Source organism: Carlito syrichta, unplaced genomic scaffold (assembly GCF_000164805.1).
Source record: "Carlito syrichta isolate Samal-C Ts95f unplaced genomic scaffold, Tarsius_syrichta-2.0.1 Scaffold65441, whole genome shotgun sequence".
Lineage (NCBI taxonomy): Eukaryota > Metazoa > Chordata > Mammalia > Primates > Tarsiidae > Carlito > Carlito syrichta.
In genome coordinates, this window is record NW_007009537.1 from 661,375 (window position 1) to 684,075 (window position 22,701).

Genomic DNA, 22,701 nt, shown 5'->3' on the forward strand with positions numbered 1-22,701 from the left:
TCAATGAAGATTTGACGGCACCTGTGTCATTTTAGTAGCAAGAGGACTATTCAAACAGAGCTTTCACTTTCACTCCTTTAAAATACCAACTTGAGCCGGGCTCGGTGGCTCAGCCTGTAATCCCGCACCTTTGGGAGGCTGAAGTGAGTGGATTGCCTAAGCCCGCGGGTTCAAGACCCGCCTGGGCAGCAAGACCTCATCTCTACAATAAATCAAAAAATCAGCTGGGCGTGGTAGCGCATGCCTGTAATTCTGGCTACTTGGAAGGCTGAGGCGGAAGGATCGCCGGAGCCCAGCAGGTCGAGGCTGCGGTGGCCGGGAGCAGCCACTGCACTCCATTCTGGCGACAGAGTGAGACTCTGATTCAAAAAAAAATTAAGAAAAAAATAAAAATAAAAAAAAATAAAATACCAACTTGTTTTGAAAAGAGAAAACATCACATAAACACATTGGCTTGTGGGTAGGAAATAATGGTTGGAAAAAATGTGTGATAACAAAGTCCCCATAATTAGCCTAACCTCAAATTCAGGAATTCCCTGACAAAAAAGTGACGTTTCTGAAGCTTTGTTTAAATAAATTATAGACTATGGAATTATTGTACACAAAATTATTTTATGAACCTCAAAATGAATGTTCTCCGGCTACCAGCCAATGTTTTAAGCAACACATACAGAGAATAAACTAGAAGATTCTGATGTCTCTCAAAAAAAGAAAATATTGAATAAACAGTCTTTCAGACATTTGCATTGAATTGTATTCATAACATTTTCTAAAATAGATGTGTTCATATAGTGCATGCAGCTATGTATCCTGTGATTTCTACAGAATAGAAAATGTCAAACCTTGTTATTGGAAGTGTTCCAAATGACATCATGCTTTTTTTTTTTTATTGTCATTAAACAGTGAAGGCCATGGAAAAATTTCAGTATTTGCTGTCAAAATGGCTTTAGCTACCTTGTGTGGAGGGAAGATCATGGACAAATTAAGATGTAAGTTATTTTTCCTTGTGTCTGTCTTCGCTTATTCCATCTAAGTACAATGTTTCTGTCTCCCCTATTACTACTATGTCCCCCTGCCTGTTTGTATCTTTCTGCATTCTGCAGGAATTATTTAAAATACAGTCTTCTTTGATCTTGGGATTATGTCAAAGAGATATTTTCATATTAGATAAATATTAATGAAATGAATGTTTTTCTCTAATTATAATCTGTTGAGTATCACCAACCAGACTCTTTTTGATATTAAAGTAAGATAAACACTCTTTCTAGTTCATTGTACTATGCAACCTTACAGGCAGTCTATCATCATAGGGACACAAGGCCATATTTGGCAACCTTCCCGTTAGGTATTCTAAAACCAAAGATCCTGCCACATTTCCTCATTGAATAGCCAGTACCACTCCAATCACTGAGAACCCCCAATGCTCCAAAACAAATGGTGCCAGAAAAGAGGTACAGTAGTTGCATAGAGACAGGATAGACAGAATGAGCTAGATGCCAATAAAAACATAATAACTAAAGCACATTAAGTGATTGTGGGCCTTTATGTATATTTTGTCTCTAAATATGGTAGTTTTTAAACCAATAACACATGCTTGATTATGTGTTTTAGGTAAAGGAACTGAGACTCAGAGAGTTAAAATAAATCACATAGCCAAGATGGCACCAGGATTTGAACCCTGACTTTTCTTTTTCTTTCTACACCAATGATTCTCAATTTTTTTGTGCATCAGAATCACCTGGAGAAGTTTTTTTTTAAACGTTGATTTCTGGATCCCACCCCTAGAATTTTTGACTCAGTAAGGCTCGGGGGGGGACAATAATATTTATCTCCAACTAGTTTCAAATGATGCTGATGCTGCTGTTTAAAATAACATTTTTTGGCCAGGTGCGGTGGCTCAAGCCTGTAAACCCAGCACTTTGGGAAGCCGAGGGAGGGTATTGCCTGAACTCACTGGTTCAAGAACAGCCTGGGCAACTTGGCGAGACCTGATCTCTACAATAAATGAAAAAATTAGCCGGGGGTGGAGGGGAGGGAGTAGCATGCACCTGTAGTTTTGGCTGTTTGAAAGGCAGAGGCAGAAGGATCGCCTGAGCCCAGCAGGTCGATGCTGGGGTAGCCGTGAGCATGCCACTGCACTCCAGCCTGGGTGACAGAGTGAGACTATAACTCAAAAAAAAAAAAACCCAAAACACAAAAAGAACATTTTTCAGTTAACCTTATACTTTCCCCTAAATAATGTGAGTTTGAATTATAACAGCTATGTTAGAAAGGGCACTGTCAAGGGAATCGGGAGTTCCAGGTTGCAAGCCCACCATGTGACTAATTCATAACTTCCTATGGAAGTTACCTCACTTCTTTACTCTCCAGCCTCCTTCTATATCTCAAATTTGGGGATTCTCTCTGATACTTCTAGAGTCACTCCTAGCTGCAGCTATCTGAGACTCCCAGCCTGAGTCTCCCTTGCTGTCTGTCAGCTTCTAGGTCAGATCTCTTGCCTCTTGATCCACCGAGAGAGAAAGAATGGAGGAAGACACAGAAAAGAAAAGAAAAGAAAAAAGTCCCTTTGTTCCTATGAAATTTCCACAGACATGCTCCAGGGAAGAGTTATTTCACTGGACCAGTAAGTAATTAAAAGGGACAGCAAAGTCCCGGGTGACCCACAGCTTCCCTCACTTCCAGGGACTTCCTGTGATAGAACAGCCAAATGCAGCCAGGATCCAGAGAAGCCCAACCAGACCTCAGGAAAATCCATGTCGTTTCTCTTGAGTTAGCCTGAAAGATGTAGAAAACTCAAAGCTATCTACCTTAGTACTTGTTTGAGAGATAATAGCTAAATTACAAGGTGCTGAAACCAGTGGCCTTTACAAAAAATAGCTTCAGAATAATCCAGGAGGCATTTCTGTCAGGGTTAAACCAGGAAGAGAAACGTTGGCAAAATGAACCAAGGCAGAGGAAGACAGTCCTGAAAACCTTGTCTGCTGACCCCATGTCACAATTGGCCACTTGTGACAAGGACATAAAAATAAAATTTTTTTGAGAAACATTTCCAAAAACACATTCAATAATATATTAATAGGTACCCGGGTAAAAAGCTCTCATATTAAAGTAAGTTTGAGGAAAACTGATAAAATTCAATTTCTGCAGTTCAGAGTTCCTCTGAGCCTTTAACATATCAGTTTCACATGTTAATTCGGAGTCCTCAAGGACATAGGTGTTTGCGCTCCTTCTTGCTCTGATTTCATCAGATTTCATCCTGCTCCTGTGGGTAGGAGAAGATACAGCCACTCATCTCACTCCAGTGGCCCCAGCCCTTAAGTGTCTTTGCCCAGAGCAGCATCTCAGACCAATTATTAAGCCAGATACTGGTAAGAGGAAAAGCACAATGTTCCTGGAGTGATAGCAATGGTCATGGACTAGGGAGGGCCACTCCTTTCCCTCAGCTCAGGAACAAATTTGGGACCAACACAGATGTAGGGATTGTCTGTTAGGTAAGCACCTTGCAATAGCAGCACAGTTGCAAAGCTCGAGGTATAACTGTCAGAGCAGATCTTTACCTATTGTCAAAACTCTTGCAGTTCTCCCACAGGTCCAAGAATTCGAAGCAAACATTGTAACTGTCATGGTGTTTTCTTCTCACACCATCCCATCACCCTCCAAAAAGCACAATCAGGGAGCGAAGCATGCATGCTCTCTGGTGGCCAAAGTCAGTCTTCAGTGCAATGAAGGAAGCAAAATACATGAATCCCCTTGGAGTAAACTAAGTCCTCCTGTCTGCAGAAGCAATCTTCACAATGTCACAAATTCTGTAGAAGAACAGATAGTGTGACCCTGATATATACCATACCCCACTTCGAGAGCAGTGAGCCTGAATCATGACCTTATGTGTTCCTAGTTCTCCTACTGAGGAGTCACTCTTTGTATATTTAACCACAGGAAAATGGTTTTGGTGGTTTCTGGGTAACTTGGTTGAAAACCATTTGACCCAAAACAATTTAGCTAAAAGCAGTTTGGTTGCAAGAATCTCTCCAGAATGTTAGTTGGTCAAAAATGAATATCCTTAGTCACTTGTATTTCTGTTTTCTATGATAATTATTGACTGAATGAGCAAATACGGGCAAATCTACCTGCAAAAGTCTACCCACAGAGAGCAGTGGCTGCTCCTTGGTGAGTGGAATTGTGGGTGTTTCTACATATCTTGTTTTACTGGCTTGCATTTTAATAATAAAGCCAGGAAAGTCATCACTTTCCACATTACTTCTATAATAAGAAAAAGTAAAATGAAGGAATATGGAATTGATTGGGGGTTGAGTGTTTTATTTTCCCATCTTTTAATTTTTTTTAATTCACTGTAAGCCAATACGCCAGCTGTGCTTGTTTGGCAATTTTTCTATTTTTGTGCATAGGGATAAAGGATACTTAGTTTGTTCCAACTAGGCCTATATTGTTGGAACGCACAGAACAAGAATATTTGGCTGAAAATAAATTGGAAATCATTAAAAACCAAACAAAAATGAGAAAGCAACAGAAAATTTGAAACTGATTTTTTTCATGCTTTAAGATGCATTAAAAGAGACAACAACCCCATGTTGCAAAACACTTTCCAGTAATCAAGTAATCAACTGGTGTACAAGGTGTTTATTATGTAACTCCAGAGAGATTCATGGACACAGCCTAGGAGATGAAGCGTGCCCCCTGCAGGTGTGTGCCATAGCAACCTAGACATAAACTGACCTAATATATTACTTTTCTGTCCAGTTGTTCTTGGCCCAGTTAGAAACTGTTGTTTTGATGGGTTGGAACACTTGTTTATACTTCTGCCTCGGGGCTCCTGGATAGTTCTAAGGATCTTAAGAAATGCTAAATCCAGTGCTCTAAGCCTGGTATGCCATGTGCTCTTCCAAAGCTTTGGGGAGAACTTGTTTTGTTTAAAAGACTAGCATTACAGCAAATACCGTGTATTTATTGAGTTTCTATTACTGGGCTGGGTAGTTATGCCTCTACGCCTGCCCCCAGGATAACGTTTCTAATGCGTTGGCCTGCTTTAAATCCTTCAGTTTCTCCCTCAACAGCTGCTGGACACAATCTAAACTCCTCAGTAGAATTTGGCCATAAAAAAAGAATGAAATCCAGTCATTTGAGGCAACATTGATGAGCCTGGAGGATATTATGTGAAGTGAAACAAGTCAGGCACCGAAAGATAAATACTGCATGTTCTCACTCATATATGGGAACTAAAAAAAAATGAGCTCATAGTAGTAAAGAGTAGAATTGTGGTTATTAAAGGTTGGGAAAGGGAGGGGAAGGGGAGGATAGGGAGAGATTAGACAACTGGTACAAAATTACAGCTAGATAGGAGGAGTAAATCCTTGTGTCCTATAGCACTGTAGGATGACAATAGTTACAAGTGATTTCTATATATTTTCCACCACCTAAAAGAGAGGATTTAGAATATTCCCAACACAAATGACAAAAGTTTGAGGTGATAGATATGCTACTTACCCCGATATGATCATTACACATTGAACACGTGTATCAAAATGTCAGCCTGTATCCCATAAACATGTACAATTATTTTATGTCAACTAAAAAAAAATGAAAAGAAAAAAATTTAAATAAAAAAGTAATAAATGAAGAAATGAAGGAATGAATACCTTCAAAACTCTTCATATCTCAGCCTCATCTCCCACCATGCCCTTGTGTGCCCCGAGACCCCTGCCCCAGTGACCTCCTTGAAGATCCTTGAGTGCATCAAGTACATCGTGCTGGCTCTCATCTCCCTGCCTGTGCACATCCTGATCCTGTTTCCTAAAACCCACTGCCCTCATCTGTACCTGGCCAGCCCCTAGTTGTCCCTTGAATCCCCTCTGTAAGACCTCTTCCCTGGCCCACTGTTGCCTCTGGGAAACATCTGCACTCCTGCTGCGTCCTATACACCCTGCATTTCTGGTATCCACACCATGATGTGACAGTGTGTGATGCTCTGTGATGCACTATCTCAACACTTTTCTGTCACCGTCAATTGACTGGGCCCTCCCAGAGGGCAAGAACTACATTCTGGTTTTTCTGTATATTCATTGCTTAACGCAGTTTCACACATTTGGTATTTTAGTTGATTTTAGTTGAATGAATCGATTAATGTAAATTATTCTAAAGTATTTATCATTGCATGGTGCTATACAAAATAACAAATGTGGTTTGGAGTATGATCTGGAACCTTACTACTGAACAATCCCATTGGAATGTAAAGCCTAAACATATGAAATAGGTGACAGAATAATGCAATATAAAATTAATAGAAAAAATAGGGCTGGGTATGGTGGCTCACGCCTGTAATCCCAGCACTTTGGGAGGCAGAGGCAAGAGGATTGTTTGGAGTTCAAGACCAAGAGTTCAAGACCAATCTGGGCAACATAGCAAGACCTCATCTCTACAAAAAAAAAATGTTTTTAACTAGCCAGGTGTGGTGGTGCATACCTATAGTCCCAGCTACTTGGGAGGCTGAAGCAGAAGGCTTGCTTAAACCCAGGACTGAGACTGTGGTGAGCCATGATCATGCCACTGCATTCCAGCCTGGGACACAGTGTAAGACCTGGACTCAAAAAAATGAAAAATAAAAATTAAGCTAATAGTATAAGTGGCTACATTTCTATACTGAGTCTTATGTGCCAAGCACTAATCTGAGTGCTTTACTGCCATTAACTAGGTTAATCCTTGAAATTGCCCTCTATTTCATATATGTGTATACATATACACACGTACTGCACATTACAAGCATATTATGTATGTGTATGTGTATGTGTATGTGTGTATACACAGCCTAAAACTAAGGTATAAACACATATCATTTTGATGGCTTCCTCAGAGTTTTTTCATTTCTTTTTAAAAAGTTGAGTAGCCATTAACAGCCATTTCCCTTTAGTCCCAGTGATCTAGTCCTATTTTGCCTGGTCTTAGAAGACTTTCATCAACACAGGTAAGTTTAATATTAGTTTCAGGTTATTAGTACTCCTTCTGCTTTTGCCCTAGTTATGGAGCATGTTTAAATTCTTTCAGTGGGAGATTTGGAAGGACTAGTCTGCTTTCCAACACTTTCCCTGGTCTAGAAAAATCAGAGGCCAGAAGATAATTGATGACTCTGTTATAAACCAACCAATGTGCCCCAGAATAAACAACTCTCAAAAAAAAAAAAAAAAGAAGTCAATTTACTCTTCCTGAGTTTATTTCTCTCCCTTTCTATTGGAATTCTTGGATTTCTATATTTGGAATTACTTGACAGTTTTATGCTGTTGGCAATTTCTCTTTTGTTTGTTTGTTTGCATGTTTACTATTTATAATGGAACATAAGAGATAAAATTCCCTAAGTAAACAATATTGTGAAGGTAGATGAGAATAGCATTAAATTTTTTTGTTCAGATGGAATTTCTATAGCCTCATGATTAAGAAACTACAACCTAGTAGAAATCCTGTATAATTAGAATATTTAATGAAAATGAAAGACAGTCACATGCTCAAAACATAATCCAATAAAGCCTGTGGTATTCTTAACATTTGACTTTGGTGTAAAAACAATGTTTCCCAGATTACATTTTGACCTTGAAAAATTAAGCCCAAAATGAATGGAGGCAGCACATTCACAATAGTTTATCCCAGCAGCTGTGCTGGCCTAGTGACAATCTAGTTAGCATGGTGATAAACTATATAATAGCAAATTCTTTCATTCACTAGTGATTTCTGCAGAGGAATTATAAAGTACCTTGAGAAATTATGCCATTAATATTCATTAAGTGCACATAGTGACAGAAACTGAAGAACAAAGGTTCAGTGAAGCCACAGGCTCTTTGGAGAATAACCCAGGACCCTGACTTTACCTCACCGATCATTCACAAGGCCACACTTCCTCTTCACTACAGTCAAAAGACCCTTCAGGTGTCTTCTACCCAGAACACTATGGTTTACACCAAGTTTTCTGCCTCTGTAGAAAGTTAATCAAGTGTTTTTCATTACATCTTTATACCCATTCTCTTTCATTTTTCAAGTATCTTAAACCAAAATCCAAAAGTATTAGTGATAATATAAACCTAAATTGCTAGCTAGATGAGTAGATACATACAAACACCCCAACTTTGTAGTAAAATTCTCATTGTGTGTTGCAAATGAGGGCAGCATATTTCTCACAATTTCTGAGTTACAAATGAGTTGATAATTGACCTCAAAACAAACATGGTGGCTTTGGTCTAATCAAAATATGCTAATTTTACCCAAATTGCTTGTTAATGATATATGTCAGAATCCTCTACAAAAAGACATCAGAAAAAACAGCATGCCAGGAGTATTTCAACATAAAAGTTAGCTTTTATATTATTGTCACTAAGGGTACCTGGTCCTAAACCAGGGGAAATGAGGACCAAACCAGTTGGAGGCCCAAACTTCACCTGCACATGCATTACTTATGCACCTGATCCTGACTTGTACTCCCATCTTTATAATAAAACTAAAAATACATATTATATATATTCTGCAACATTTTTTATATTTGCAGCAGATACGTTGAACAAAAACAGTGGAGAATGTTCATGTGATGATTAAATATCTTTCCTTTTCTTTCCATCAGATATTTTCTCAATGATTTCTGACTCCAGTGGGGTGATGGTTTATGGACGATACGACCAGTTCCTTCGGGAAGTTCTCAAACTTCCCACGGCAGTTTTTGAAGGTCCTTCATTTGGTTACACAGAACAGTCAGCTAGATCCTGTTTCTCCCAACAGGTAGGGGAGAAAAATGTGTTTAAGCAAGTATCTCTCAGACAGTGACTGCTCCCCTTCTAGATGCCACTCCATGTCACAGATAAACACATTTTTCTATGTGATAACAACCTGTTAGTGTATCTTCCAGCCTCTGATGAATGACCTCTGAACTGGTAACTAAACCCAAGACACTTGGTTAATAACGGTAGATGGTATTTACCGACCATGAGACGGGCACCATGTTAAGTTCTTTATTTTCATTGTCTAATTTAATTCTTAAAACTCCCCTGCACCCTCAATATCATTATTAATACTATTATTGCACTCTCAGAAGGGCTGAATTGTCCCTTAGCCTCACGTGAAATACATGTTTGACCCAACAGCAAACTTATCAATGTTTAACAAAGGAGTCCAAAAAGGAATCCCATCACCTTGAGGTCTGGGAGGTTCAAGATATGGCGAACACAGCTTCCTAAATCATCCCCAGTGTGATACATTTGGTATTCAGAATAGTGTGTTTTAACTGAGCATGGCGCAGGTTAGCCCAGGGAAGCAGCTCGGCTTGAGGGGCTCTCCATACTTCCACCTTTAAAGCCACACAGAACACCTACATGTCCATTCTCCTGCACAGCACAGTGGTAATTTATAAATCCATACATTGAAGATTTGTTTACAATTTTTTTAAAAATTCAAACTAATCAAATGTGTCCTCTAAAGGATCCCTTATGTAAGAACGTGGTATATAGTAGCCCCTAGAAACCTACATTAACTGTCCAGCTAGTACACTTCATCAATCTGTTTCCTTGATGACCTGGGAGGTCAGAACTGCATTAGGCATGTCTTAGGTCATGAATTTTTGTAGACCCATAAATGTATCCATGCAATTAATAAAGAAGGATGGTTTGCTACATTAAATGCTGCCTCTGTTCTCCTGCCACCTTACCCAGGGAGCCTTTCTGACCCTCCCCATGCCCCCATGCCCACTCGCCTAGGATCTCCTAGGCATTTCTCCTTATCTCTGTCCCCAACTAGAACATGATCCTCTATTTCCCTCTGGAGTTGGTGACATCAGAACGGATCCATCCACCTGAGCCTCCTTCTATACTCCTTCTTAACCCAGAGTTTTTCGTAAATCATCAGATCCGACTGCTTTCACTTTCTGAATGTTTTTCAGATCATCCTATTGCCTGGGGATTGTGCCTCATTGCATTTCAAACTCTTCCAGAACCTCATCATAAAAATGCATATTAGGAGATCCTCAAAATGCATGGAGTGCAACGGGATAAATATTCAGAGAGACAATAAAGGAGGCGTCCTCTCTCCTAATCTCTCCCCCACAAGGCCCACCTGGGACCTGCTGCTGTCTGCTTTAGCTGACTTCACTGCCTGCGCCCTCCCTGGGATTGCATTCTTGTGCCTTCTTCACCTCATCTCTCTCTACCCCTACGGGCTCTCTCTCTCCTTCCCTTCTCATACCCTCAGATTTCTTTTGCACGTGTTCTCTCTAGAGAGTCCTCTCCATTTCTTCTACCAACTCCTTTTTCTTGCCCAAGTGTCACTTTCTTGTAACACTCTCTCATCTCTCTCTACCCCTACGGGCTCTCTCTCTCCTTCCCTTCTCATACCCTCAGATTTCTTTTGCACGTGTTCTCTCTAGAGAGTCCGCTCCATTTCTTCTACCAACTCCTTTTTCTTGCCCAAGTGTCACTTTCTCCAAGAAGCTTTTCTCAAAAGACTGAAGCCCCCTGTCTTAATTATCTTTAAAAAAGTTGCATCCCTGCCCCAGATACTGCAAACAACCAATGCTCACTATACTGAGTTTTACTGATTTTAAAGTGACTCTTTTCTTTTTACTGAAATAATTTTTAAAACAGTATCAGTGATTTCAAAGCATAAATCTATTAACTTGTTTTCGTTTGTTTGTTTTGTAGATACAGGTCTCGCTATGTTGCCCAGGCTATTCTTCAATTCCTGGCCTCAAGCAATCCTCCCATCTCAGCCTCTCAAAGTGTTGTAATTATAAGCAAGGGCTATTGTGCCCAGCCAACTAATTTTTTTTCTATTTTAGTACTCACCAACGCTTCTTATGGCATTCTAAATGTATGGCTTCTCATATTTGTACAGAGCTTTATGGTTCACAGAGGGAATTGTCTGATTTATGCCTTGCAACAAGCCTGTGAGCTAACAAGAAAAATACTGTATTATTCATTTTTAACAATATAAAGTTCATAGAGAGTGAATGCAGAGGGGCTGAGTATTTAACTCTGTTCTTCTAGCTCTAATTCCAATCTTTTAATGCTGCTCTCATGTTCTTGTTCTTGTTTTGTTATTGTTTTTGCATTGTCAGTTCATATCTACAAATGTGCAGATGATTCAACACAAAGAAATGTAACTGCGTGTTACATTACTTCACTCAATCACAGAAACAAGAACAATTGTATTTATTTCTAAAATATTAGATTTTAGGTAATCTATTATAGAATATTTGATAAATGTTCTAATTCCTCAGAATATGTTTCATTCAAAATTAGCCAGAATAATAGAACTGTTTGGGTTTTTCAACTTAATAGGACCTATTACTTTAAAATAATTATATATGATATCACCATGCTCAAAGTCTCTTTTGAAACAATCTATAGACTGTTACATTATATAATTTTTGTATATCCATAATGACGAGAAATATCTTCATATGCAAATTATAAGAATATTTTTGGAAACTTCCAGGAGTAATTTTTAACCAGTATGAAGAATAGTAAAAGTGGATAAGATCAGTCGAAGTACAAAAAAAGGTAACACAAATAAAAATAATAAGAATAGATTATTTTTATACTTCATAAATTGTCTAGAACAGCTACTCAGGAGGCTGAGGTGTAGGGATCACTTAAGCCCAGGAATTCAGCCCAGCCTGGGCAACAGTGCAAGACCCTTCTAATATATAAGTAAATAAATACATAAACAAGGGCACCTGCATAATGAACATTTGTATACCTAACCCTGAATTGTACCCCACATCTTTAAAACAAAAAAACTTTTTTAAAAAGAGAAAAGAATAAAATGATCCCATCCATTTTGATATTCTAATTCACAGTTTCAAATAAAAGAATAATTTTAATATAAACATGTAATTTTTGTTATTCATGCTATTTACAGTATATGTATTACTATATCCTATTTTGTCATTTTGAAAGAAATTTATAGATATAATGCATTTCCTTTCTACAAAAGAAAAGACCATGATGAGAAAGAGGCAGACTGATTTAAAAAGGAAAGAAGAAATTTTATTTTAACTTAGGTAGTTCTCTCTTAACAAGATTCCCTTCTAATCTTGTATAACAAAAGCGTTCATGTTAACCACTAAATATTTAGTACTTAAGGAAGTTGAGGAAGCTTGAAAGGGAAGTTGTCCTACAAATTTAGAAGACTGATGGGTAGGAGAATTATAGAATAAGCTATGATGCATTATTAAGTAAAATCCCCTGGAGAATTTCAGTTCTTCATTTTTCCTCGTCATTTCTATACTGTCCCTCATATATAAAAGCGATGCTCTTGGAACTGTTTTTCTCCTGGTAATACCATTGACTCAGCCTCCGTGGAGATAATTCAGTCCAATATATGCTTAGTTGTAAGAAGCAATTGACGTTTTCAATTCTGAACTAGTTTAACAACACACTTGGCAAGTACTGTTTTTCTCATATATTAGAGATTGAGTTGAGTCCCTTGTTTCTTTAGTCTCAAATGACATTTACATAGCTGATAAATTAAGATAATTAAGTGTCCTAATTTTGTGTGTGTGTGTATTTTTATTTTATTTTATTTTATTTTTGATGCAGAAAAAAGTCACGTTAAATGGTTTCTTGGACACACTCATGTCAGATCCTCCTCCTCAGTGTCTGGTCTGGTTGCCTCTTCTGCATCGACTGGCAAATGTAGAAAATGGTGAGTAGCTACAAATGAGCAAAGGCAGTTTTTCAAATTATTGAAATTAGATCCTCAGGTATACCTGAGCTTATTGAGCTCTGTTATTGTTTAGGGAAGTCTATTTAGTGGTTCTTACTTGTGTTAGGATAGAACTAACCCACCTCTCTAATCAGTAAGGCTTTAAAGGGCCACTGTAAGTTTAGGACTATCAGTTCTAAAAATGTATTAAATCTCATTGTGTTCCTCGCAACTACAAGTCAGGTGGGGTTAAAAGACTGGGTACAACAACAACAAAAGAACCTCAATAAGGAATGTGTCATTTATTGTATTTATTTTATGTCTGAATTTCCAATATTGGTATACATGGCACTGACTATTCCTTCTCAGGCTCTCAGTCAGGAATAGATGAGAGAGATGGCAAAAAATTAAATGATAGCACCCTGCTAATTTTTAGCCATTTGCTCAGATTGTGAGCTTTCGATAATTGTCCTTACATCAAAGATAAGAGCAAATGTAACTTTTGTAGCATTTTTTTTAAAGCAAGTAACTCCCTTTGACAGATCAAGTTTTACATATGAAATACAGTTTGGAACTGTATTTAAAGATTTAGTGGGCATGGTGGCTCACAACTGTAATCCCAGCACTTTGGGAGGCAGAAGCAAGAGGATTGACTGAGCTCAGGAGTTTGAAACCAGCCTGGGCAACTTGATGAGACTTCGTCTCTACAATAAATGAAAAAATTATCCGGGTCTTATGGCACATGCCTATAGTCCCAGCTACTTGGAAGACTGAGATGGGAAGGGTCACCTGAGCCCAGCAAGTCAAGACTGTGGTGGCCATGAGCATACCACTGCACTCCAGCCTGGGCAACAGAGTGAGACTCCAACTCAAAATAAATAAATAATAAAAAAATTTTTAAAAACAAAGATTTAAAGAAATTTAAACATGGAACAATTCAGTGGCTCCATTTAATCTTTAGATGTTTCTATTTATTGTTTAATGTAGCTCTGAAAGTTTTCCACTGTTGAATAGAAAATAATTCATCCCATATCTGTTATTAAAGACTGGAGCTTATTCTCTCTACGTTACTTAACTTCTATATATTTATTTAATATATGTTGGAGCTAAAAGTGGCTTAATTTTAAATTTTCATTCAGAATTTTTAGGATCTGCCCTTGTTTAGCACACTTTGTTAAAAGTTATGAATTTATCCTATTTTGCTCATAGAGAAAACATGAAGAATGAATCCAGTAGTTTCTTTGCAATCACAGAAATCATTTATTCTGTACCTGTTATTAGAAACTAAAGCCTCTCTATATTGCCTAATTTCTATATACTTCTTTAGTAGACATTGGAGCTAAAATTAGCTTAATTTTATTTCTCATACAGAACTTTCAGCATCTAACCTTTCATCTCACTAAGTTGAAAGTGAGGAGTTTATCCTGTTCTGCTCTATAGAAGATTTAAAGAATGAATTTACTAATTTCTTTGCCTTCACTAACAGGCTTGATTCTTTTGAATGCTTCATATCCATATTCAGAAGTCAAGAGCAATCAAGGCTCGTATTATTATGCAGGATGAGTTTGTGTTACTGTTTACGGTTTACTGTTCTAGAACTACTCATTTTCTGATTATCCCTTCTCTCTTCAAACTTCCTGTTATAGAGGAATTTCTTAGGCACAGTCCTGGAACGGTTGTCCCTGAATCTAGGCCCTAACCTAGTCTTTTCCAAAATCCAGAAAAGGGAGGCTCAATGCATGTTGAGCAGACAACACATCCAGAACTGGTTATGTCTTTGTTTTTACACTTTGTTTTTTATCGTCATTTATTCTTATGTGCATTATTTTTCCTGGCTGGTTAGCCAGAGAATGATTTCACCAAGGACAAGAACCATTATTATTGTTTTAGTATCTTTGGTTTACAGCAAGTAGACAATTACTTTGATTTGATCACTTATTAACTTCAAATCTCAATCTACCTTGCCTGCCTTATAATTCAAATTTCCTGCCAAAGGAAGTTAAGTATCTTTCAGCTCTATGAATTAAAACTGTTTTCAGATAATTTACACATCATTTGGGTCCTCTCCGCCTGCCTCAGAAAAGAAAAAAAAAATTGCTTATTGGGTGAAGGCAACTCCACTCATTAAATAAGCCCATTCTATGTCTTTCCTTATGACCCAGCAATCCCCCTTCTGGGAACACACGTGGAGTGCCTTTTCGTTCTACAAAAAAGATACCTGCACACACATATTTATTGCCGCACTATTCACAATAGCAAAAATGGAGCCAACCCTCCTGACCATCAAAAGTGAACTGGATAAAGAAAATGTGGTATATATACATGATGGAGTATTGCACAGCCATAAGGGACAAAATTATGGGCTTTGCAGCAAACTGGATGGATTTGAGACCATCATACTTAGTGATCTATCACAGAAACAAAGAACTGAGTTCCACATGTTCTCACTTATAAGTGGGTCCTGAACATTCATCTCAATGATACAAGGGAGGGATTAGCAGGCGCAGGACACTGCCAGGGGACGGAAGGTGGGGGAAGGCATGTGATGATCCCAAAGGGTACCTGACCCTAAACCAGGGGAAGTGAGGACCAGTTGGAGGCCTAAACTTCTCCTGCACGTAGACTACTAATGTGCCTAATCCTGACTTGTACCCCACATCTCTATAATAAAATAAAGAGAAAAAATAAGACCATCAACCACTCTATTTATTAAAATATAACTCAATTCTCTCATCCAGTTTTTCCACTCTACCCCCTTTTTTCTTTCTTTCTTCTTCCTCTCATTCTACATTTCTCTAATATTTGCTTTCTTCCCACTGAACAATGTAACCACCCCTTGTGTTTCTGGGTCTCCCAGGGAGCTGTGCTGGTCTCCTGGAGACAGAGAGCAGTTCTGGGTCAAAACAAGTCAATTTGAGTAATTTAAATTCTTGTAGTGTTAGTGATAGGGGCAGAAAAAGCAAATGGCATTACAGAGATTTGGGTTGTTAAAAGGACACCTCTTCTCCATCCCATTTCATTTCTTCCTCCCCCAAACACATTTGAAAGGGTAGTGAGAATCCAGAAGTGAACTAAATGCTTCTCTGAGCCAGCATCGACTATTATCTGAAATCATGGCACACAGCAGGAAAATGCAGTTTCGGTTAGACTGTACTTTTCTTTATTGTAGCTCATGCTTTTGCTTTATTTTTCCTTCACTTACTTCCCCCTCAGTCTTCCATCCGGTTGAGTGTTCCTACTGCCACAGTGAGAGTATGATGGGATTTCGCTACCGATGCCAGCAGTGTCACAATTACCAGCTCTGTCAGGACTGCTTCTGGAGGGGACATGCCGGTGGTTCCCATAGCAACCAGCACCAAATGAAAGAGTACACGTCATGGGTAAGGCGAGGTCCAGGCAGTACTTACAGTTGGATGTGTGCGTGCTGTCCAGAATAAAAGGGAACACTAAGGATGGTGACAGAATTAAGGGGCAAACGTACCCTCTACCCCAACTCTAACATTCATTCCTCCTTCCTCCCATCCTGGAGTCTCTTATTTATTCTTCTGAACCCAGTATAGCATCCTAAGACTTAAAATATAGGAAGACTCAAACTATGTTACTTCTTGGAATATAGATAATTCAGTGCTGATTTAAATAACAACTGAACAGCAAGCACCTTCTGGAACACAGTCTCATATTCACAGTAAGTTAAAATTTTTTCCCAGGTTTGTTTTTGTGGGAATTACTTAAAAATCATTGTTAGTTTCATTTTTTCTTAGATTCTGGAGTCACATGCATGACTGGAATATTAAGAAAAGTATATGAGAGTGTGGACTTAATACTGTTCCATTTTGCTTTTTTGCAGAGCATGGGTAGGGGAGATTGTGGTTATATTAGCAAATCACCTTTTCAAGAATTGTGTAAATGACCAACTTGGTAAAGGTGGCATGTGAGTGTGTGATGGATGTGTTTCAGGAGCACGAGGCAGTGGGTCTATGGGAGACAATCTGACTGTTTCAGTGGGCTTGCTGTTCAAATGGTTTACGGTTTTTCTGCCCTCTATCCTAGTCAGACTCAAAGATCAGTTCCAGCAATGTTGTTCTTATGCATCTGTTCCAGGACTGCTCTATGCATAGACTAGTTTTTGTGGGATATACAGGCAGCCCCTTCAAGCCCCCCTTGGAGTAGAAATAGATTTTTTTCTATCGCAAGAAAATGCAACCTCTTTATGGGGTTTTCTATATTGTAATGTATTTCAATTCAACCTGTAGTCTTTACTGAAACAGTAACATGTTCTTTGGAAAAAAAAAAAAAAGCAAAGAACCGAATACTACGTGTTCTCACTCATAAACGGGACCTGAACATTACTCACAATAGCATAAGGAAGGGATTGGCAGTCGTGGGACACTGCCAGGGAAGGGAGGAAGGAGAGGGAAGCACATAACAACATAAAGGGTACCTGATCCTAAACCAGGGGGAGGGAGGACCAGTTGGAGGCCCAAACTTCACCAGCACATTGATTACTTAATCCTGACTTACACCGCACATCTTTAAAATAAAATAAAGTCTAAAAAAGAAAGCAAAAAAACAAAAGAAGGTCTTCAGAATAAGCATTTTAAATCAGAATGTTTTTCTAGAAATTATTGTTGGGAATTGATATTCAACTTAAATATGCTAGTAGTTCATCACCAATCCAGTTCTGAATATAAGTGATAGTTCTTCACTAAGGCAGAATATACTGAGAACTTCATGCCAGTTCAATTGCCACCCCTTGCTGTTTGTCACGCCATATGCTAAGGATAGATATAGTAACACAGATCATGAACTATAATTTAATCTAGAAGACAGGAGGCTAACACTTCCTATTTTCTAATTTTCAATATATTTCCAGTTTTCAAACATCTGTCCCAGATCCTGGAGGGTTGGTGTTTGAAGACTAATCATTTTTTGTTGTTTTATATAAATGCTAAAGCCACATAAGAAGCCTCTTTCTTAGGAGTTGTGAACTCTAAAATTATATGACAGGGCACCGTCTCTACAAAGCAAAATCAGACTTCTCAAGAAGACAAAGAGCCCTTTGGTTAATGGGGTGAGAAACTGTTGCTACTGTTGTTTTAAGTGTTCTAAGAATGACATCTCTTAGCAAAAGCCAAAGAGGGACTTCTTAAACATGCATTCATTGCTTACCTTTCTTTCTTGTTGCCTTTTGTTTTTTAGAGACAGAGTTTCACTCTGTCACCCAGGCTGGTCTCGAATTCCTGGGGTCAAGTGATCCTCCTGCCTCAGCTTCCCAAAGTGCTGGGATTATAAGCATGAGTCACCACACCTGGCCCCTTACTTAGCTTTCAAATAATGTGGACAAAAGTCACTTCATTATATTACCTATTAGGGACTCCAGGTGTAAAAGAACTAGAAAAAATTATAAGTGGCTTCTTATGGAAAACAATGATTTGGTTAAAGTTTTATTATATGTGGTAGGCTGTTTTTTTAACTATAATTTTGACTGTGTGACATTAAGATAAACATCACAACAGTCTAAATGGAAAAGAGGTAGTAGGATGCCCTGGAAAGAACATGAATTTTAAATTCTAAAGACTGAAGTTTCATTTTTACTCCTAACTGAATGTGATCAGCCACACCTGAAACACCTCGCATCTGGATATCTGCAAAACCTTCTGCTCATCTCTCTTTCATTCCTGTTCCCTCACAAACCATTTTCTATTCTTAAGTGGGAGCAACTCTTCTAGAATTAAATATGATGCTGTCACCCCTATGATTTAAACGACCTGTTATCTCTTTCTGCCCTGGGGAAAAAGATGCAGTCCTTGATGTGCCATACAAGGTCTTTGGTGATCTGCTTCCTGCTTTTTTTTTCCCAGAAGGGCTCTCTTCTTCCTTCTTCCTTTGCCGTTGTTGCTTCCATCATCTTAAATGACCTTCCCAGTCTCCTGACTTTGGGTCAGAAAGATTTCTGCTGATTCATTAAGACCCAGTTCAGGTGCCCCAGGAACAATGACTACTTCCATGTATTACAGTTTTTGCTGAAACGAAGCAACAGGAGGTAGCTTGTTCTATCACTCCAGTCCCAGCCTTGAGCAAACATCCAGACTTAGATTAGGGATTCAAAAGGAATTATTGAATTAATGCATGTCTATTATGAAAAGCAAATTATTTGATAAAATACCACATAAACATTAGTTACCACTTCTACTCTGTTATGAAAAGCAAATAATTTGATAAAATATTGCATAAACATTCGTTGTTATCACTTCTACCTTTCTTCTCTCCAGAAATCACCTGCTAAGAAGCTAACCAATGCATTAAGCAAGTCCCTGAGCTGTGCTTCCAGCCGTGAACCGTTGCACCCTATGTTCCCAGATCAGCCTGAAAAGCCACTCAACTTGGCTCACATCGTGTGAGTATCTCTGCTCTCCAAATCATCCTCTTCCTTCACTGACAAATGACTTGATCTACACAAAGACAATTTCATATCAGTTGTCAGGGACTAAGTTTTAAAATGTATACTTAAAAAAAAAGGAGAGTCAAAATAAAGTCATTATTTTGTTGTTATTGTTGAATATACAGTACTTCCTCCCAACTGTACAAGTAAAGTATGCAACACTAATATAATTCACCTAGTAGTGGAAAATATTCAAAAAGCTTAGCTATAAAATACAGATGTTAGTGGGGTCTGCACATTGGAAGTTAACAATCAATGGAACTACTGTAGTAAAAAATAATTTAAAGCATATTACACCTTAACATTATATATGCTTTGAGTTCCAAATATAAAAGCCTTCTGTTTCACTTATCTATAGACCCTGTCATTTTAAAGATGCCAGCAAACCTAGAAATTGTTTTGATTTTTGTCTTCATCTCAACTCCATGACTTTAGAGAAATCATGGCCTGTTCGGAGGAAGGTTAAAGAGGAGGATTGGTGGGAAAATTAATAAGAACATTCTCTAAAATTTTTTCTCCAAAGTATGTGCAGGTTTGATGGCCAAGGGGAGTTAGGCCAGTGAATGGTGCTTCCAGCCATCTCTGCCACCTCTCAGAAACTTCATGCCCTACAGCCTCTCTCAGGCCTGGGTAACCAAAATAATGGGTGGATTAGGTAGAAGAAACAATCTCTTCTGGAACTAAAGAAGCTTATTACCTGATTCTATGCACAATTTGGAATTATGTAGCCACAGTTGCCTCCTGATGAACTGCCTATAATTTTCCACAGTTCAGTGGGACCTACTGTACCATAGAGGAGCTATTTGTATGCTGACATCAAGAAGTGGGCTGATCGGACCTACCTATATAGGTCCCATGTCAGACCTATATAGGTCTTGATGTCAGCATATTGCATTCACCAATGGATGCAGTGGGCTGATCGGACCTACCTATATAGGTCCCATGTAAGACTTATATAGGTCTTGATGTCAGCATATTGCATTCACCAATGCAAAGTTCAAGCTTCAGGCAGTTCAGCATATACTCCCTAAGTGGAATGGCACTGTGGTGGTATGAGACCCTCAAGAAGGCATCATCTCTGCTTCCTGATGGACCTAAGCAAATACCATCAAACAATTGGTGCTGTGTCGTGTCTATAGGCTTTGTATAAATATGGGGCTTTGTTTTGCTTATTCCTGAGTGTGCTTTGAGGGATCACTGACCTCAACAATATACACAGTCTGGAGGCTCCTGTTTCTCAACTTACATGCTGGAATGAGCTAGGTATCCAGAAACTAATGTAAACCAATTCTGTAGAATGTGGTTAACTTATTTTTGGAAATTATGTTCCTAAAAACAAGCCTTAAAAGAAGCCAGGGACAAATAATTCTGGAAAGTGTCTGAAAGGGCCAGCTACTTACAGAAATCTACCTCACTGAGCTGTTTTTGTTGAGGTCTTGAATTTTCTTTCCATAGTCAATCCAAGACAATCACTAGGTTACTAATGAATGACCACAACAAAGTAAGAGCAAGCCTGTGCTTTGTGAGCTTTGCCAAGAGTAGTTTCTACCAGCCCTGCTAGGAGTTTCACCACAAGGGAACAGCCTTCAATCCCAACTGCTGGCCAGGATGAAGATGGAGAATGTAGATGTGAATTGCCTGGCTTTGTGAGCTTTGTAATAGGACATAGGATGCTGCTGCTCACTACTAGAAAGAATTGGGATGTGACACACTGTGAAGTAAAAGTTCATCTCACCGAAACTCATGCTGGAGTATTACCTAGCCCAGGGCCTTATTATATCCAGTGGGTGCTCAAGAATGGTGTGTATGTGGTGGGGGGGAGAGGAGGAGTTATTTAATTGACTAATTTGGCTAATGAATAATAATTTTTAAGTTTTGACTAATGGGCAATGTAATCTGATGTGTTATTCATTGAATTAACTTAGAACTATATCTACATAATAGGTTCTTAATTTAGATTCCATGGTGAGTTTTCAGGATACCACTGCAATTCTATGCAAAATATGCCTTTTTTCCTGAGAAAACTTCCAAGTATTTAACCAGGTTCTCAAGAATCTTTGAATCACAATACTGATCTATAGTCACTAATAATACTTTTCCAGGGTGAATGTTTCCATTTTAAAATAAAAATTATGTGAGATATTTAATTGTTGGAATAACACACAAAAAAAATCTCTGAATGCAGAATGTCCACTGACTATTCTATTAGAATAGAATTTTTTTTTTTTTTTAGCCATAGGAATTTTTTCCATATTGGTTTCTTTAATCAATGCTATTGCCGTGAACAGACATTCATTTTTTTTCTAAGACTTCCAATTTGAAAATATGCTGCTCATTTAGCTATTCTAAAGTATCACAGGCACAGCAAGGCCATTTAAAGACAGAATAAATGGCATTATGCTTTAATCTTTGACAAAGAAGAATGTCCCCTTTATCTTCTATAAAGAATATGTATGTGGAATTAATGAATAATCATACTTCTTCCAAATGTATGTAAAATAATTTTGATAAATTAGCTAAAAATATATGACAAATAAAAGAACATTCCATAACATACTCTTTTGTAGTAAACCTTCCACTAATTTTATATGGTGCTGCAGAATGAAAATAAGTGAATGATTACTTTAAGAAATAAAGCACACTGATACTCCTTCCCCCACTTCATACCCTTAATTTATTACTCCCAAATATGTCTTAAAGTATGAAGGTCTTATGCAGAAGGAATATTACCATAGTGTAATACGCTGTATAGTAAGACATTTTATTGCTGAGTCTCTAGCAAAGACCATCCTAAAAGTATCTTCCTTAGAACCATACATGGCAATAAAGAATATTTGTTCTGTCTTTGGCTCTATCTCTGTCATCCTCACTGACTTTTCCCTGTGCTCTTGCAAATAATTTATTGACCCATCTTTTAATAGTGGTGCAAACCACATTTTTATTATTCTTTAGACACATGTTTATATATAGGGTCATAACAATATTCCAATCCATATCAGTTACACACATGGATAAGTTCACAGACAAAGGGATGAAGAAAACCGTGGGTGGGGAGCAAGCATCCTCAGCAGTATTGCTGGGCACACTCTGTCATGGGTTGGTGACAGGGTTTGGGACGTGGGGAATTACAGCATAGACTCAAAATACAGCATTTTTTGTTACTGTGAAAAAGTGTGCTATTTTGGAAAATTAACGCAAGTTCTTTGAAGACACCATTAAAAAAATGACATGATGCAAATGTTTAAGTGAGGGATAATTGTATGTTCTTATGTAATGCTGAAATATGTTTAATGCAATGAAGCCTATGGATATGGAATTTGATGTTGAACATTATACAATGTCTTAAATGAACACATTTTGCTGTTTTATGATTGTGGTAAAAAAATTTATACTAGTCCTCTGATGCATATTGTATCCAATCTTAATCAGTAAAAAGTCATTATAAATTTTAAGTAACATGGAGGAAAAACACATAGAAATGCTTGACCAATACATACTTTAGAAATTAGAAACCGGGCTCAGTGACTCAGCCTGTAATCCCACACTTTGGGAGGCTGAGGTGAGTGGATTGC

General features: G+C 38.1%; 1 protein-coding gene across 11 annotated transcripts in view; it reads left to right on the forward strand.

Moving 5' to 3' along the window:
* DTNA (dystrobrevin alpha) overlaps positions 1–22,701 on the forward strand; it is a 300,965-nt gene that overhangs the window by 204,364 nt on the left and 73,900 nt on the right. For 7 of the 11 annotated variants that reach the window (XM_021708883.1, XM_008051371.2, XM_008051378.1 and 4 more), the window contains exons 5-9: positions 904–989; positions 8,615–8,769; positions 12,582–12,687; positions 15,901–16,067; positions 18,960–19,084. In XM_021708883.1, the coding sequence (XP_021564558.1) occupies positions 904–989; positions 8,615–8,769; positions 12,582–12,687; positions 15,901–16,067; positions 18,960–19,084 (639 nt within the window). Of the gene's footprint in view, positions 1–903; positions 990–8,614; positions 8,770–12,581; positions 12,688–15,900; positions 16,373–18,959; positions 19,085–22,701 lie in introns of those variants that run through there. The other 4 variants (XM_021708901.1, XM_021708908.1, XM_021708912.1 and 1 more) reach the window with 1 other exon arrangement.